Source organism: Hyperolius riggenbachi, chromosome 3 (assembly GCF_040937935.1).
Source record: "Hyperolius riggenbachi isolate aHypRig1 chromosome 3, aHypRig1.pri, whole genome shotgun sequence".
Lineage (NCBI taxonomy): Eukaryota > Metazoa > Chordata > Amphibia > Anura > Hyperoliidae > Hyperolius > Hyperolius riggenbachi.
In genome coordinates, this window is record NC_090648.1 from 52,455,157 (window position 1) to 52,474,936 (window position 19,780).

The 19,780-nt window shown below is 40.0% G+C and overlaps 1 protein-coding gene across 1 annotated transcript in view; it reads right to left on the reverse strand.

Annotated features, from left to right (window-relative positions):
* Positions 1–19,780, reverse strand: part of LOC137562604 (venom factor-like) — a 278,606-nt gene that overhangs the window by 84,737 nt on the left and 174,089 nt on the right. The window contains exons 28-31 of the mRNA XM_068274108.1: positions 15,249–15,399; positions 9,883–10,046; positions 7,571–7,723; positions 2,730–2,789 (exon numbers count right to left, since the gene is read on the reverse strand). Coding sequence (XP_068130209.1) covers positions 2,730–2,789; positions 7,571–7,723; positions 9,883–10,046; positions 15,249–15,399 — 528 coding nt within the window. The remainder of the gene's footprint in view (positions 1–2,729; positions 2,790–7,570; positions 7,724–9,882; positions 10,047–15,248; positions 15,400–19,780) is intronic.

A 19,780-nucleotide genomic window follows, 5' to 3' on the forward strand; every position in this document is an offset into this window, starting at 1 on the left:
ATACATATATATATATATACACACACACACATATATATATATATATATATATATATATATATATATATATATACATATACATATTTATACACACACACACATATAATGTTTTTTCATAGCTATTTGATTTATGGACTTATGGATTTCCAATGAGATAAGCGTGCATACACATTTCTTGAAATACAAGAAGGTTTAGGGTGAGTATGTGCACCCTATGGAAAGAAACACAGAGACAACGGGAGCCCAGATGGTGCAGTACGTCACAGAGATTGATGAATACATTAAATGGTGTTGAAATAATACTCACAAAGGCGGGTTGCAGAAGGGCAACCGACCACTGCAGGCAGGTGGAGATGCACAAACGTGACTCCACTCGGGGTAACAGGAGACCTGGCGAAGGTCGCTCTCTTGGAAAAACTCTTACACACTGGCAAACTAGGTAGTGTCAGAGACCACCAGTGGTCAGGTGTAGGAGCACCCCAAGAGGTGCCCAAGGTAAATAAAATACATTAAAAGCAACTAAAATATAAATAAATGAGGTGGCTTACCTCAATGATGGCACACCCATATAGGAATAGATATTTATTAGTAAACAAAAAAGCACAGGCAGCGCGTTTCGTGGGAACTGGCCCACTTCCTCAGGCCAAATAAAGTGCCACTAAATGCTGATAACCGGATTCAAGGCGCCTCTACCTAGAGGCGCCTTGAATCCGGTTATCGGCATTTAGTGGCACTTTATTTGGCCTGAGGAAGTGGGCGAGTTCCCACGAAACGTGCTGCCTGTGCTTTTTTTTTTTCTAATGAATATCCATTCCTATATGGGTGTGCCATCATTGAGGTAAGCCACCTCATTGCTTGAAATGTGTTTTCATTTGCATCGTATTTTATGCAATATTGTCAGGTTCTGAAAGAAAACAGATATGGATTGGACAGACCAATTGGATATGGACATAACGATTTGATGTATGCGATGGGATAAGTGTGCATACACATTTGCTTGAAATTTGTGTTTCATTTGTGTGTGGTTGACACCCACTATAATGTCATTTTCTGCATGGGCAGGTATATATTTGTTGTTCTCTCATTGTTTTTTGGCATTGAGTAAGGCTGAGGTCAGACGAAACGTCTGCCTGTGTTACTGTATATATATTTTGTGCTCAATAAAAGAGCTGTGTGCTGCAACTCCTCACTTCCTTTCTATATGTATGATATTGAAGGATTGGGTACCCTCAGTTGCGTGCATACACTACTGTTGCACTCGTGCACTCGTGGAAGCTGCTGACTCCCCCTGGAGTATATTATATATATATATATATATATATATATATATATATATATATATATATATATATATATATACTGTATATTTTTTGGGGTACTCTCGGCACCGATTATTAGTAGAGATTGCCAGCGTGGTGTTAATAATTCTAGGCTTGCACGCAGTTTTAATTCAAACTGTCTACACCGGCCAATCACAATGTAAAAAAAAATGTTAGGAAGTACTTTGGATTGGATCAATTCCAAGCTGCATAAAACTTGCAAATTAGAATTTTTAGCATCTCAATGACCATCTCTAATGGCCAAATTACCCTCCCACCCCCCGTATGTGTGAGGATACCAGCTGCACTCTTGGTGAGGTAAGTTTTGGAGGCAATACATGGATTGGTGGCAAGCACTCCATGATCTTACCTGATTTTTGGGGGCAAAAGAGACCCCGCATGCTCCCAAAACATTGGAATATTTTACTCATCGCAATAAAGTGTTACAATTAACCAAGGAGGTGTTTGCTTACGAAGCAGGTGGTTTCATGCACGGCGCTCTGTGCCAAGCGCCGAAACTAGGCTCCGCTATAGCAGTGATGTAATACTGAGTGGTGCACGTAAGTGTAATTTGGGCTCCTAGTGGGACCCCAAATTACATCTTCCTCCGACTTTTGAGGACTTGGAGGAAGTTTAGCATTTTACAGCGATTTCAGCCGTCATTTGGCTCACCTTGATGGATCTACATTAGAAGTGGCGTGGCGTCATCCACTTGATTTAGCCTTTAGCACTCCACACTACAAAACTGTTGGCTATACTGATACGAGTGGAGGATTACTCCTTTAGATTATCTCTACCACCCGTTAAACTGATCCAGTCATCACAGTGGGTTAAGGGGTGATAGTGGTGAAAGAATGGAATATCTGAGATTTAAAGAGAGTCTGAAGCTATTTACTTTAACTCTTTTTGTTGCGCAGTTACCTTAATCATTAAGATCCAAGCTGATTCGCCGCATCCCCGCGGCAGACGAGGTATTTAACCCCCTGAAATACTGGGGCAAAATTGCACAATTTTGAAGTCGCAGATTTTGCTGCCTGGTAGAGGCAGAGCTGTCTGCAGTAGCTCTGCCTCTTCTCCAGTCAATCTCACTCGATCTTTGCCTTTCCCTGCCCCTCTCAGTAAAAGAAGACTGAAAGGAGCAGGGAGAGGCGGAGATCGGCGGAGATTGACTGGATAAGAGGCACAGCTCTGCCTCTAACAGGATGCAGAATTCTGCAAAAGCTGAATTTTGCCCAAGGATTTCAGTGGGATAAATACCTTGTTCTGCTGCGGAAATTCAGCTTGGATCTTAATGCTTAAGGTAACTGCGCAATAAAAAGAGATTAAAAAAATGGCTTCAGACTCTCTTTGAGAAAAAAACAAAATATTCTGGAATCCATTTATGGATTTAGCAAATAGTCAAGAACTTACTGAGAGAGTTCCTTGTCCTTTTCCTGTTGCAGTGACCACAAAGCCTCCACTTTTCTGAGTCTGTAACAAGACATGCCTTTATTTTAATTGGATCAATACAGCACAAGATTTGCAGCAAGTTATTTTTTAAAACGTTCAAAACAAAATATTAACAAAGAGTTAACATCTGAACAGTTAGGGACATTTCATTAATTCTTCAATTCATTAAAGGCTGTTTGATAAAAACTGCATTTATTTTTTATTTATTCATTTTTATTTTTATTTATTTATTGTTTTTTACTTTTTTTTGTTAATTCATCAAGATTTTAGAAGGTGCGGTAGAAGTTCAGTAATTTACCTAATCCCATGACTTCAATTCACAAAAACCTGTTCAATAACAGCAGAAGAGTGTAGAGATGTCTCTGTTTTGTTACATGCTGTGAAGGCATTGCAATAGTAAAAAGCATACCCGTCATCCCTTAACATGTACATGTCTGTTATACTGTTTGTTCCCTCTGCTCTCTCTGAATCTGTCTATTAGTCTTTCTTAACATTTAATTTTATTGCAACAGTTTAGATCACTTTCCAAGAAACTGTTAACATGCCATGTTAAGGTAATTTCCCAATTAGCTCTTCCGCATCTTCAGACAGGAACCTTAAAGGTTAAACGTCTGAAGGGCTTCAGGGGAAACCCCTTTTGTTCAGCGCTCTCCTTAGCTGCCTGTGAGATAGAGACACTTAATCCTCCTGATAGGGTGTTGCAGCCTATCAGACGGAGTAGCAGGAGACAGAGGTTGTTGACTCTCTGCTCCTGTCAGTCATGTCTTATCAAACAGTGAAGCTGGTTTCCAGAACTGCTGGTAATCACTGCACATATTTCTGGGCTTTACTGCATGCTATAATTTTCATGAATTGACGTTTGCAGACATTTATTGAGGTGTTTTCCACTCAAGCTGGTAATTTACCGCTCTGCTCAGTAATTTCTGCTTGCCATGCGCTAACAGCCTTGATGAGTTGACATTTTAAAAAACACTCTGTAAAATCAGCTGTTTTAATTGAATCCATTGCATCATAGGGGAACAGGGAAGTGATATATTTTTTCATTTTTTAAAATATTTTTTTTTAGTAAGACAAAAACCTCACATATATCTGGTCATGCCCTTAAAGAGCGTGGAGAAAAAAAAAAATCCATACATTGCAAAGTGAATAGTTAAAAAATAGAAATCAAGAAATTATTGATATTTACCATGTGATTTGTTCATATTGTTTGATCCACAATGAGCTTGCACTTCATCATCTTTACTACTGGCAGACATGAAAAAAAATCATACAGCACCAACTGCCATAATCTATAACACACCTCCTAACCATGCGATAGGCTAACAAGCTGTTATTTCCCACACTGCAACAAGGTCGCAGACAGTAAACTGTCAGGACCTAGGTCCTGACATCACACTGTGGGAGGGGTTTCACCACAATATCAATTCTTGTAAGAAAGTGGGTATGCGCTACTGATTGGGATGAGGTTCAATCATTAGTTACAGTTCCTCTTTAAAGTGTATCCATGCATATAAATCTGCTGGTTAAGTTTACCTGACCCGAGGCAATGCTACCTAAGGTAAGCACATAGGTGTGTTCATGCTGGATCCACAGGTTCCATCGGTTCCCATAATCAATCCTTAAAGTAAACCAGAAACTAAGAAATAGAAGGAATCAATACTTACCTGGGGCTTCCTCCAGCCCCATAACCACGTGTGAGTCCCTCGCCTACTACGCTCACCCCCAGTAACTGGCTCAGTCGCGCATGCGCAGATGACACTGACTGGACCTGGCTGAGCCTGTTACCGGGGCTGATCGCGGCTGAACGGCAGATCGCGGGAGTACGGCGAGGGACTCATACGTGCTTATGGGGCTGGAGGAAGCCCCAGGTAAGTATTGAGTCATTCTATTTCTTAGTTTCTGGTACACTTTAAAAAAATTTAGTTTCAGCTAAACACAAATTTTAAGAGAGGAAGATTCAGGTTTGTGGCTATGTTCCCTCCTATCTCCCTCCTATTCCCTCTTTTACCTGCCCGATTCAGGGATAGATCAGGAAGAATAAGGGGAGGAGAGGACAATGAACAGACAATTTATTCCATTTTATCCAGTCATGTGAAAAAATCTTGTAGCTAACTTAGAAAGGATTTTACTGATTCCCACATGATACCTCATGAGTTAAAGGGGAACTTCAGCCTAAACAAACATACTGTCATTAAGTTACATTAGTTATGTTAATTAGAATAGATAGGTAATATAATCTCTTACCCACCCCGTTTTAAAAGAACAGGCAAATGTTTGTGATTCATGGGGGCTGCCATCTTTGTCATGGGGGCAGCCATCTTTTTGGTTGAAAGGAGGGGACAGGGAGCAGGAGACACAGTTCCAACTGTCCTGTGTCCTGATCACCCCTCCCAGCTGCACACACTAGGCTTCAAATGTCAAATTCAAAATGTAAAAAAAAAAAAATTGCACCAAAACAGCAGAACGAGAACAACAACATCAGAAATCCCATCATGCTTTGTACAGCATTAGGGGAACAATGCCCGGGCAGTTTTTTTTCTGTGCAGCTAAAAATGAGGCTTGTATAAGAGAAAAAAAGTTCTGATGCTGTGAAACAGTTAAAGAAACACCAGGCCTTTCCAGTGCTGCTGAGTGCATTTTTAGTCTGGAGGTTCACTTTAAGCTACTAAATCCCTCTGCTATGCTTTGTGTCCACCTATTACAGTATATTTTAGTACTCCTGTATTTACTGGCTGTCATACCTAAAACAAACAATTTGGATGCAAGCGGCGCCACAGATACTTGGGCCAGACTCCAGTGCAAAATAGTTTTGTTCTTGTTAGGCATAGATAGGCAAGGGTTCTTGTTAGGCATCAATAGAGAAAGTTTCTTGTTTGGCATAGATACTGTAGAGTGTGTGAGAGTTAGGGCTCGTTTCCACTAGTGCGGTGCGAATCGCCGGGATTCCACCGCTGACGAAATCGCATGCGGATGCGATTCCGCTTGCGTTTTTTGCTGGGATTTCGCATGCGATTTCGCATAGGCAGGGTATATGCGAATTTAACCATGTCACTGCCTGGTTGAATTTAGATTACTTTTGGTGCGAATTCGCACACGAAATCGTGGCAAAAAAATGCATGTGCGATTTCCCCTATTAAATACATTGCCTGCGAATTGCCTGCAATCCACACGCAGGCAAATTCTGCGGGCTCTACCGTGCAGAAAAATCCTGCACAGAAAAACGCACCAAAAAACTGACAAGTGAAAACAGGGCCATCCACTTGTATTGGTTATGCGATTCCGCATGCAGACAACGCATGCGGATTTGCTCTAGTGGAAACGGGCCCGTAGAGTATAGAAAGCATAGTAGAATATCAGTAAAATAAGCTATTAAAATTAATTTTGAACTACCTACCGCCCTCTAGTGATGAACAGAAATTACGCCTATGTATAATTACACATTGTAATTTGCAATTGCATATCGTAATGCAAAGTTTGGGGGAAATCGCAATTTATTTCTTATGTAATTATGATAATTTGTAATTTTGTGTAATTTTGTGACTTTAGCGGTTAATAGCAAAGCCTCCATACATGAATTCATGAAGATTTTTTCAAAATACCTTGCACTTTTTTTTTTACTGGAAAAGAAAATTTGTTTTTAAACTAATTTTTCTGAGTTAAAAAAAACAAACATTTTTCTTTGCATTTTTAAAAAATGGATTTCCTCCAAAGCAATAAGGTCTATTTGAAAAAATATTTTTTGACTTATCAACTATTCTCCTGAAAGTGTAACTGTCAGGCATAAAATCAAAAATACATTTTTTTATTTTTATCTGGTAAACAAGTAATACGGATGCTAACCAGGGAATCCAAAAATTAAAATCATAATTACTTTTCTTGTTGATAAATGATAAATCCCCAGTTTACCTGACTCTTATTTGGTACACACAAAATTTGGTACACAAAAAGGAAGTTGCAGGGCATGCTGGGTTGTCCTTCTTTGCTTCTCTACTTCCCCTCAAACTTAACTAATGCAGCCTGATTGGCTGAAGCCTCTTTCACTCCTGTTTCTCCCTCCCACACCTCTGTTCCTCTCTGATTGGCCAATATTTCTCATGCTGAGAAGAATAAGGGGATGAAATTACATCAGGATTGGCTTCAAAATAGCCACAGTTAAAATGGTAAAGGCTAAGGCTTAACACACACCATACAATCTTGGTTGTTCAATCTTACCACTTTCATGTAGTATAAAAGCTTATCCAAGCATTCACTCAAGGTATTTTCATTCTGTTGGCTCTTATACTACATAGATTTGGTAAATATGTACAACCAAGATTGTATGGTGTGTGTTGAGCTTAAAAAGGATTTTCTCTTTTTTTTACAGTACAAAAATCACTAAAATCAAAATGTGGACAGTGCAATACATCTGTTATGTAAGTAGAGCAAGTATTTATCTACTTATATATGTTATGTTTTTTTTCCTGATATAGTATGGCTGACAGCTCCTCTTTAACATATGTAGCAATTTTAGGGACAATAACATGCATGTAGGCTGTGTTATTCACTGCCAAAGTCAGCATGGAATTATGCGGAAATTATGCGAAAATTAATGCATTCATGTAATTGTAAATTGTAAGTAGCTAATTACGATCATCCCTGTTGCTCTCTCCTAAGCTATTATAAGTGTCACTAAAACCTGCTTTGCTTATGTAACGACCAGATATTGTTGCATGATATTTATTTTCCATCTCCCGCAGCTCTTAGTATTCCATTTCTATCTAATATCCAGGCCAACTGGTTACACCAGCCCATTGATTTCTCACCTGATCGGAGCGAGCGAGCAAAGCATTATTTAACCGAATCTTTGTACTTCCTGATCTTCCAGGGAGTTTAAATGTGACGTCCATATTTAAGTCTTTCTGTGTTGGTGCATCCGTCAGATACTTAGCAGTGGCTTGGAAAATCATGGCTGTGGCCTACAAGGGAACATACAAAATAAGACTCATGAAAACAAATCTGCAGTTCTCTAATGGTTCTAATAAACACTTTATTGAATTTCAAGACAAGAAATACAAAATGGCTAATGTGTTTCAGACAGCAATATATCCTTACTCATAGCCTGACATAAATCTGAACAAACAGGATATGTATACATGTTTAGGAACCCCTCCCACAGGAAATGAGCCCGTCCCAAAATAAGGGAAGCAGATATTGCATACGTTCCAAGCAGAATTATCTGTGAGGGAGGGGAGAGGAAAAACAAAATACACATTAATTAGTTACCCTATATCAGGGCTGCCTAATAGGTTGATCACGATCTACCGGTACATTGCGACCACCTGCAGAGTAAATCGCGGCAGCCTGGACATGTCTTGTCAAATTCTGCAACCGCAGAGCCAGATTTTGCTGCCATAGCACCATCAGTGAGGAGAGGGGAGGCGTGGCTGAAGGAGAGGTGTGGCTGAAAGGGAAAGAGGAGCAAATGAAGAGACAGCGTCTCCTCCCCTCCAGGCTGCCTGTGAGACGTAAACAGAGTCTCCTCCCCTCCAGGCTGCTGGGGTTAATTGGTTTTGTCTTTCTGTGTAAGGCTCAACACAGACCATACAATCTAGGCTGTTCAATCTTACCACTTTCATGTAGTATAAGAGCTTATCCAATCAATCATTCAAGGTATTTTCAATCTGTTGGCCCTTATACTACATAGATTTGGTAAATCTGTACAACCAAGATTGTATGGTGTGTGTTGAGCTTAAGTCTCCAGAGGTCTGACTCTATATCTGGGTAGTCTTTCCACATCTTTTTGTGGAGATTTTTCCGTTTTTGGATGAATCAGAGTCTCTTCCCCCTCTCCAGGTGTCTTCTACCATCAGGCTGTGATAAGTGCACAGTGGAAGCCAAATGGCTTCAGAAGGCTTCTGAAGCTGATTGCTGTGTTTGAAGGGGGTAGAAGGATTGTGTGCTGGGATGGGAGGGGGGAGTCTGCAGTTATTTGCTATAGGGTCAGAAGAATTCGGTGACTATCTATGCTGGAATATTTGGGGGGAGGGGGTAGATCTCCTGGGCTAGGCAGTTTTTAAAGTAGCTCGCGAACCAAAAAAGTGTGGGCACCCCTGCCGTATATGATAAAGTATATCTACAACCTGGAGATTTCATTTTAGTTCCAGTGGCATGGATATACGTATCTCGGCCATGACCGCCTCTGCTGCACCAACTACTGCTCTGTCCCGCGCGCTCCTGTTTGCATTTACAATGCCGCCAGTTAGTACAGAGATCAATGAATGGGAACACAGTTCCCAATCATTGATCTGGCTGCCTGTGATCAATGAAATCAGCATCAATGAGATGCTGTTTTCATTGACTAAACAGAAAGTGAAAGTATACATGTGTTATTTCCAGTGACACGTGCATGCAGGAAAACACATGCAATCAAAGTAACCTGGAGGGACATCTAGTGGCCAAATAGTAAAATAACACCTACATACATAGTCCATAACATTAAAATACCCATTAATTAACCCCTTACCTTCCCTCTCATAGTTAACCAAAAAAAACAAAAACAAAAAAAAAACACTTTAATTGAAAAAAAATTACATAAAAAATATACATGCATAGTTACGTTAGGGACCCAACTTTTTTAGTATGTATGTAAAAAGGGCTTGTAATTAATGAGGGGTGCAAAACTGAAAAAAATACACCTTTATTTCCAAATAAAATATTGTAACCATACATTGTGATAGGGGCATAATTTAAATGGTGTAATAACTGGAACAAATAGGCAAATAAAATAAGTGGGTTTTAATTATGGTAGCACATAATATTTTAAAATAATGGCTGAAAACTGAGAAATAATTATTTTTTTCCATTTTTTTCCCATTATTCCTGTTAAAATGCATTTATTATAAAATAAAATAATTTTAGCGTAGCACCCAAAGAATGCCTAATTGGTGGTGAAAAAAGAAGGTATAGCTCATTTCATTGTGATAAGTAGTAATAAACTTATTGGCAAATGAAAGAGAGGAATGCTGAAATATGAAAATTGATGAACTGGTTAAAATCAATGTGTAAAATTCAAATCCCAGCGCACATAATGACACCAGTTGTCAATATAATTTGAGCTATCATAGAAAACACATACTTGCGTGGATCCCCAAACTTCTCCATGGAATCTCTGCTCTGTGAGCCAGCGGACTAATGGTGCAGAGAGCTCAAATTCTCTCTTCTCTACAAGTGCTAGAAGGGCATACGATGTGGCCTCCAGCGTCAGGTGGTGGGAGTTGGGCTCTACCCAGTGATTCTTTTCTAGAAAAATGTGAAATTATTAAAATGACATTGTTAATAATGGAAGTGCTGGATGGGTACTAGTAATATCAGGAGATTGTGGGTGTCCCTACTAGTGATGTAGGCGAAAAGCATAGACGAGTTGCTGGCCGGCGAACATCTATGGGCAGCCTGGCCTTGTACTACTTCTGGGTCACTGTCTTGCAGTAGTATGCATGTCCTGACCCAGCGGTGCGCGTTCTTGATTGTGCCCCTGTAGCTTTGCGCATGTGCGTGACCTCATGAAGCGTGCCCGGCCACAGGCGCGCAATCAAGGATGTGCACCGCCGGGTCAGGGCATGCGTACTGCTGAATGTGTCCCGGCCAGTGCGTGCGTACTGCTGAATGCATCCCGGGCACCTTCTAGGAAAAGACATGGGGGAACAAAAGCGGGAGCCCAATGGTATAGTACGTCAAGATAATTAGGTAAATGTCGAAAGTAAGAATCTACTCACAAAGGTGGGTTGCAGAGAGAGGCTCCCTTAGCTGAATAATTCCATTTAGCTTGGCACTTGTATTGGCCTGAGGAAGCGGGCTTAGACCCGCGAAGCGCGTTGCCTGTGCTACAAATAAATCTTTAGTTCTTACAAAGATTTTTCATCATAGAGGTAAGCCACCTCAATCCTTTGTTATTTTTAAACTGCTTTTAAACGCTTTTACAAACCACCAGGACGCCTCTTTACAACTGTTTTGTACAGGGCCAGGCTGCCCATTGATGTTCGCCAACACCTCCAGTCCCTACCAAAAATTATTTAAAATGCGTACATGAAATAGGAGCGCGAGGAAAAACGGGCACAGGGTGAAGCCAATATAAGTGTTAACAATAAATACCATCATGCATTGGGCACCCGAATGAAAATGATACATATTTACAAAGGCAATGACGATAGTAAAACATTGGTAAATGTTTCCAATATATTACTACAGCTTCACCACTTGAGGACTGCAGTGCTAAATGCCTCTAATGACCAGGCCATTTTTATTAAATGGGCCACTGCACCTTTAAGGGCTCGCTGCAGGGCTGCACAACTCAGCACACAAGTGATTCCTCCCACCCTTTTCTCCCCACCCACAGAGCTTTCTGTTGGTGGGGTCTGATCGCTCCCCCAATGTTTATTTGTTTTATTTTTTTGCAAAAATGTATGTCTTTATTTTTGTAATAAATGTCTTTATTTTTTTTTTCTTTTCCCAAACCGGCCCGCCCTCCTTCCCCCAGCCAGCCGATCACCCGAGCCTCTGGAGGGACAGACCTGCCTTAGATTGCAGCGCTGTACGGAGTGAAAAGACAGCAGTTTTGCCATGTAACAGTCTCCTAGCGGCGATCAGCATCAGCGCGTGCGATCTCCTGCAAATCCCCGCCCCAGGACTTGACGCCAATTGGCGTTAGGCAGTCCTGGGGCTGCCGCCGCGATCACGCCCATTGACGTAATGCGTTCTTTAGGTAGTTAACCTAACCCTACTCTCACACACAACCCTCACCCCTCTGATGCTATTGCCTACCCCTAAAATCCCCTTCCTAATGCCTAACCCTAACCCTCCCTGCCCACCCCCCCCCCCCCCCCCTTCCTGATGCCTAACTCGAAAACCCCATTTCTTGATGCCTAAACAATAACGTTCTAATTAAATTTGAAAATGATAATTAAAAAAAAAATTGTTAAATACAAAAGACCAAACATTTCAATAACTATAACGTTCTAATTTTCAAAGCTTTAAAAACTTCAAAAACAATAATGGTCTAATTTTCTCAATACAAACTAAATTTCAAAAACTTTAACGTTCAAATTTTCAAACTAATATTCATCAGGCGCCCAGATAGAGAGTTTAGCCTATTTTTTTATGTACAGTGGGTTGCAAAAGTATTCGGCCCCTTTGAAGTTTTCCACATTTTGTCACATTACTGCCACAAACATGCATCAATTTTATTGGAATTCCACGTGAAAGACCAATACAAAGTGGTGTACACGTGAGAAGTGGAACGAAAATCATACATGATTCCAAACATTTTTTACAAATAAATAACTGCAAAGTGTGGTGTGCATAATTATTCGTCCCACTGAGTCAATACTTTGTAGAACCACCTTTTGCTGCAATTACAGCTGCCAGTCTTTTAGGGTATGTCTCTACCAGCTTTGCACATCTAGAGACTGAAATCCTTGCCCATTCTTGTTTGCAAAACAGCTCCAGCTCAGTCAGATTAGATGGACAGTATTTGTGAACAGCAGTTTTCAGATCTTGCCACAGATTCTCGATTGGATTTAGATCTGGCCTTTGACTGGGCCATTCTAACACATAGATATGTTTTGTTTTAAACCATTCCATTGTTGCCCTGGCTTTATGTTTAGGGTCATTGTCCTGCTGGAAGGTGAACCTCCGCCCCAGTCTCAAGTCTTTTGCAGTCTCCAAGAGGTTTTCTTCCAAGTTTGCCCTGTATTTGGCTCCATCCATCTTCCCATCAACTCTGACCAGCTTCCCTGTCCCTGCTGAAGAGATGCACCCCCCAAGCATGATGCTGCCACCACCATATTTGACAGTGGGGATGGTGTATTCAGAGTGATGTGCAGTGTTAGTTTTCCGCCACAAATAGCGTTTTGCATTTTGGCCAAAAAATTCCATTTTGGTCTCATCTGACCAGAGCACCTTCTTCCACATGGTTGCTGTGTCCCCCACATGGCTTGTGGCAAACTGCAAATGGGACTTCTTATGCTTTCTGTTAACAATGCCTTTCTTCTTGACACTCTTCCATAAAGGCCAACTTTGTACAGTGCATGACTAATAGTTGTCCTATGAGTCTCCCACCTGAGCTGTAGATCTCTGCAGCTCGTCCAGAGTCACCATGGGCCTCTTGACTGCATTTCTGATCAGCGCTCTCCTTGTTCTGCCTGTGAGTTTAGGTGGATGGCCTTGTCTTGGTAGGTTTAAAGTTGTGCTGCACTCCTTCCATTTGTGAATGATCGCTTGAATAGTGCTCTGTGGGATGTTCAAGGCTTTGGAAATCTTTTTGTAGCCTAAGCCTGCTTTAAATTTCTCAATAACTTGATCCCTAAACTGTCTGGTGTGTTCTTTGGACTTCACGGTGTTGTTGCTCCCAATATTCTCTTAGACAACCTCTGAGGCCCTCACAGAGTAGCTGTATTTGTACTGACATTAGATTACACACAGGTGCACTCTATTTAGACATTAGCACTCATCAGGCAATGTCTATAGGCAACTGACTGCACTCAGATCAAAGGGGGCCGAATAATTATGCACACACCACTTTGCAGTTATTTATTTGTAAAAAATCTTTGGAATCATGTATGATTTTCGTTGCACTTCTCATGTGTACACCACTTTGTGTTGGTCTTTCATGTGGAATTCCAATAAAATTGATTCATGTTTGTGGCAGTAATATGACAAAATGTGTAAAACTTCTAGGGGCCGAATACTTTTGCAACCCACTGTATATGATAATAAATGTACACTAATTAATAATACACAGAGCTGGACTTTTTGCAAAATATACAGTTGTATTTTTCACAATACGTACAATATGTTTAACATATCTACATGCAGAGTAGCGCAGGAAGCGGTGTAATATTTACCTGTTTAAGCACTGCAGGTCGCCTCCATGTTTCACAGCTGTATATACTCTGCTGACATGTGACAGTTCTCGATCACATGTCCCATGCAAATCACATGATTGGGAGCCAAAGGATGGCAGTATATAGTGAATGACAGTCAGGAGGCATAGAGGAGACCTTCCCAATCACATGACCCATGCAAATCAAATGATCGGGAGCTAGAGGATGGCAGCATACAGTGAGTGACAGTCAGAAGGCACAGAGGAGACCTTCCCGATCACATGACCCATGCAAATCACATGATCGGGAGCTAGAGGATGGCAGTATACAGTGAGTGACAGCCAGGAGGCATAGAGGAGACCTTTCCGATCACATGACCCATGCAAATCACATGATCAGGAGCTAGAGGATGGCAGTGTATAGTGAGTGGCAGCTGGAAAGCATAGAGAAGACCTACTGTGCTGAAAGCATGGAAATGTCTCATCACTCCCTGCGCTACTTCACAATGTCTTGCACGCTGTTGCACAACGTCTGTGCACACAGTTGCTGTTGAATGATTTTATGGGGATGTATGCATGTCTTTTGGAGGGAGGAAGTAAGTCTGCTCCAAGAAGTTTCAGCATGTAGTGTTGGTGATATAATGGTGTGGATAGCAGCCTACCACGCGGTAGGCCTAGGTTCGATTCCTGGCCAATGTATGTGAGTTGGCTTTTGACATACTACAAATCCCTAAGCAAGCTCATTTTTCTCTTGGATATATCGTAATGGCACATGCTAGGCTGGCTTCAGCACGTAGCATTGTAGTGTGTTGTGTTGGTGGTATAATGGGTAGGATAGCAGTCTACCACGTGGTAGGCTTGGGTTTGATTCCTGGCCAATATATGTAAGCTGGCTTTTGAAATCCTACAATTCCCTGGAAGACAAGACCCTCTTCTGGAGAAGGGGAGAGAGGGAGAGAGGGAGCTGTTGTGGGGTGCAATATAAGGAATAACAATCAGCCTAGGAGCAAGCTAATAAGCCTAACTAAGCTCTCCCTAGCAGAGTCTGTCAGCAGCTGTCCCTTAACTAATTACTGTAGGCAGACGAGTGAGTAAAACGGCTGGAGAACCTTGCCTTTTATAAGGGGGTTGGGCTCCAGGAATGAGTGTAGTCTAAATGGTGACAATGTGCCTGCTGACTGTGATGTAGAAGGTCAAAGTTAACCTAAATGGAGCAATATGGGGCAAATTGAACTTCCGCAAAAGTTCGCCTTCGCCGGAAACGTTCGCCGGTGAACCGTTCGGGCCATCTCTACCCAACAGTCCTTTTTCTGAGGGACATCCCTCTTTGGGAACCAAATTCCTCTTTCTTCCTAATTTGTCCCTCTTACATGACTAATTCCATTTACTCCCTTTATTTAAATGGATATACAGTATTTCTTATTTTAAAATTTTAAAATAAAAGGAAACTGTGGATGATAGAAAGGACCACTCTGGTTTAAATAATAAAACTACATCATTTGCTTTTTAATTCCTTGTGATATGCATGACAAGGGGTATGTTGAGAATGAATTTTGAGGTGTGGCAGGAGTGTGTCATAAAGTGTCACTCTTTCTTATCTCAAAAAGTTGGGAGGTATGACTCACCTGTAGCTGCAGACATCAGTTTGTTGATGTTCCCCAGTTTCTGAGCCTTGGCCAGAGCATAAGAGGCCAGGGCGATGGAATACGGTTTTCTTATAGTGTCATATTGCTGTTCAATATACGATACTGCTCTGTCAATGCTGCTACGTAGATTCTGAGGGACAGGAAGGAGATTGGTGGATGATGTTAGATACGTGTATCAGAAAGCCAAAGTCTAAACTCTAAACCATTACCTTCATCTCTGATTGTTTTACGTTATGAACACATGCTCATTTTTTGTAGCCCAAAGAGGATTGGCTGTTGCCAAATTAACAAGTATGAAGGATTACCTTCAGTGATCCTCTTAGCTGGTTAACTGTCCACTTTTTGAATTTGGGTAATGTACTGTATGTTCTAGTGATGATCGTAATCTGCTAATTACAATTATGCAAAATTTTGCCCAATTTTTCACAGTTACAGCCATATGTAATTATGATTTGGACATTCAATTGATTTTGCCTTATCCATTCAAAATTTTGACTACATGCTATTGTCACCAAAATTGCTATGTATATTAACCACTTCCCCACTGCTGGGACGAGTAACTACACCCCTGCAAAATGCCATAACTCTGTGCAGGGGCGTAGCTACTACGGCCCTCCTGCCTTGCCTCCCCGCTCGCCCGCCACACTTGGTACTGCTGCTCATCACCGCCGATTGTTAGCCACTAGACCAATGAATGGGAACACGAATCCCATTCATTGATCTAAGTCCTCCTGTGAATGGTCGCAGCCATCTTTTTTTTTTAGACGGCTCTGCCATTCATAATTCCCGTCTACATAGTGCTTCCGTTTCCGCACTAATAGTACAGTAAGCTGAAGTCACCACTGAGGACATCTTGTGGCCAAATTGTAATATTACATCTCCCTTTTTTTCAGTTAATGATCCCTAGTTACCTGTTTTTCCTTTTTAAATTAACTCCTGACCTCCTACACTCCCCTAAAGTTAATTAAAAAAAATTGAAATAAAAAAAAAATTACAAATAAAAGAAATAACATAAATAACTATTTATGTAATTTTTTTATTTGTAACTTTTTTTTTTTTTTTAATTTAGAGACTGAACTTTTTTATATGTATATAAAGACTGTATACTACAATTACTTTATAAATTATGGCCTTGTAATTAGGGATAGATGCAAAACTGAAAAAATGCACCTTTATTTCCAAATAAAATATTGCCATACATTATACTAGGGAAAAATGTTAAACGTTGCAATAAATGGGAAAATAAAATGTGTGGGTTTTAATTACGGTAGCATGTTTTATTTTAAAAACTATAATGGCCGAAAACGGAGAAATTATGATTTTTTTTCAATTTTTCTCTTATTATTACCGTTAAAACCGAGTTGGAATAAAATAATTCTTGCAAAAAGTACCCCAAAAAAAGCCTAATCAGTGGCGAAAAAAACAAGATATGGTATAGATTGTTTTGTTGTGATAAGTAGTAATAAAGTTAAAGGTGAATGAATGAAAGGAGCGCTGACAGGGGAAAATTGCTCTGGTTTTTACGGGGAAAAACCCTTTGAGGTGAAGTGGTTAATGGGAGTAGTGGGAACAAATGATAAAAAAAAAAAATTCAAAAAGGCCTTGTAGTTTTTCACAAAATCGATTTTAAAAGTGCAAAGGAAAAATGGTTTTAAAATTGTCATGTTTCTGAGTTTAAACAGGATGCATTTTGGTGACATTGGGCTCTATTCACAGAACTTCTCATACATGGCTTATTTATCACTGTATTAATAAAAATAACCTTTCCGCACATTTACAAGCAAAATAATCACTCAAAGTAAGTTTTTCCCGATTAACTTCATTTCAGTATCACAATATCACTACCGTAATTATATTATATTTTTGCTCTTTGAGAGCTTAAAAATGTAACATAGATAAGATGAAAACAGGTGAAAAAGCTTTGTGAATCATGCCCAATGGCATGTATGGGGGCTTTGCTATGAAACGCTAAAGTCGACATGAAATAATGTGAAAATTACGCAAAATTGCACAATTACAATTCCTGATTATGTTTACAAATTAAAATAGGAAAGATCCGCTCAACTGGTCGATAAAAGTCAAATTTTTAATCAATCATGAAGACACTGGACAAGAAAATCAGCTCACACGTATAAGAGTCTACACTCACTCCCTAGTCATAGCTGTGACTAAGGAGTGAGTGTAGACTCCGAAACAGGTGAGCTGATTTGCCTGTCCAGTGTCTTCATTGATTGATTAAAAATTCGACTTTTATCGACCAGTTGAGCGGATCTTTCCTGTTATTACAGCGTGTCTATGGATTGGCTATCCTTGACGTGGTTTACTTGTTTTTCTACTACAAATTAAATTAGTTACGATGTTTCCCAAAATGTTGCATTACAATTTTACATCATAAATTGGGAATTACAATGTGAAATTATGATTATGTAACATTTGTGCTCATCACTAGAGCATGCTAATGATTTGATGTTCATAAGTGTCAATGGAAAATGCCCAGCAGTGCCGGTGAAAACATCAGCAGATGCTCATCAGCACCTGCTCGTACTGGCAAGGCAATCAATGCTAGCTTTTTTTTTTTTAAGCTTTATTAACCATGAATTATGCATAAATTGCTCAACCTGTGCTAATCATTCCCTGCAGTCATCACAGAAAAACAGAACAGATAAAAATTCCAGGCAACATAAGAAAATAATCCTCACTGCTTTGTTGACAATGCTATTGCAAGGGTTAGTTATTGAGTGAACAGTAAGTCAATCAGGATGAATGCTTCTTTGTAGCTTTCAAAATGACAGATTATAGAACAGGCATCCCAAAGACGATTCTCTACTTGCCTTGACACTTTTGACATAATGGAAGTAACCCACAAAACGTGTTGTCAAGTTATTATTTTTTTTATCCACTTCCGTGTCTGTCAGTCATGCTTGGCTTTAAACTTCCTCACCCACACACACACTTTTTCCCAGTCTGGGTGAATTTTTTTGTGTGTACATTTTGAAATTTACATGAAAATTACTCGTAAATTCATGCTGAATTACAAATGATTATACTATACAAATAAAAAAAAAATCAAAAAGGCCTTGTAGTTTTTGAGAAAATGGATTTTAAAATTCAAAGAAAAATGTTTTTTAAACTCAGAAAAATTACAGTTTAAAAACCATTTCTCTTTGTCTTTTAAAATCCATTTTCTCAAAAACTACAAAAACAATTCTTTTAACATGTACCCATTATTCTCCTTAACATATGTAGCAATTTAGGTAGCAATAGCATGTATGGGGGCTTTGCTATTCACCGCCAAATTCAGCATGAACTTACACGTAAATTACGCATCACTTCACGCGTAATTACAAATGACTATACAAAATCATTTGAATTAACAATGTGTAATTACGTATAGGCGCAATTGTGAAAATTAACGTGAAATTTTGCGTAATCATAATTAGATTATTATGATAATCACTGTATATAAATACTAAATAATAATGAATAATCTTCTGTTTTTGGTCTCATCATAATTTTTATTGGTGTGTGACCTGACCATTTGCTGAAGATCGAGGGTACCTTTATTGTAGTCAACTCTTTTTACCATTGCTGTGCATGAAACTTGAAAAGGGATAAGCGAGAATGATCTTGCAAAATGTGAGATCTTTCTGGAGTGTGCAGGATCTGTGGGCTTTTTATGGGGGGAGCGGGGGTGTTTATATCACCTTAAATACCGCCTACCTTCCAATGCGATCCATGCCATGTTCCATCTTCTTCCACCTTCAAAGCAGAAGTTCCGTCTTAATAGACATAAGTGTAAGAAGATGGAATCTTGCATTGGAGTACATGGGAAGAAAGGTGGCCCCTTACAGTAGGTGAGTCAACCCCCGCATACACAGCTCACCCACCCCCCCTCCCACCTGCACTCTCGTTAGGCATCTCACTTTTCACACGATCATTCTCGCTCATCTCTACAAGTGAGTACCCCTCACTATTCCTTTCTTTTTTTAAAGTGCTTACAGATATATTACTCTATATGGGCTCCTGATGTCCTCGTGTTTTTGTCTTTCTGTGGAAGGTACCAGATTCTTCTGTCAAATACATCAGTTCATCTGTGTGCAACACTAGCTGATGACTAATTGCTAGTTTCTGTGTCAGAGTTCACCTCTGCTACAGTCATGTGACTCTGAAGTTCTGATTTGTGAGGAGAAGGAAAGAATGTAAGGTTACACTGAATAATGGCTGTTTCCACTACTGAATACAGAAAAGATAATTCCAATGAATGACTATGGACCTGTTTCCACTAAACACAATTTTTCTGATGCAGAAAAATTATGGATGGCATGTTGCAGATTTCTGCATCAGATTCTGAATGCAGAAAAACTGACTCCAATGAATGCCTATGGGCCCGTTTCCACTAACAGGTTCATTGTATGGGAAACAATACACGATGCAGAAATCTGCATATCGCGTTTATTAGAAACATGCGTATTGCCATTCTGCATCCAGAGTCCATGTGTAGTGGAAACAGG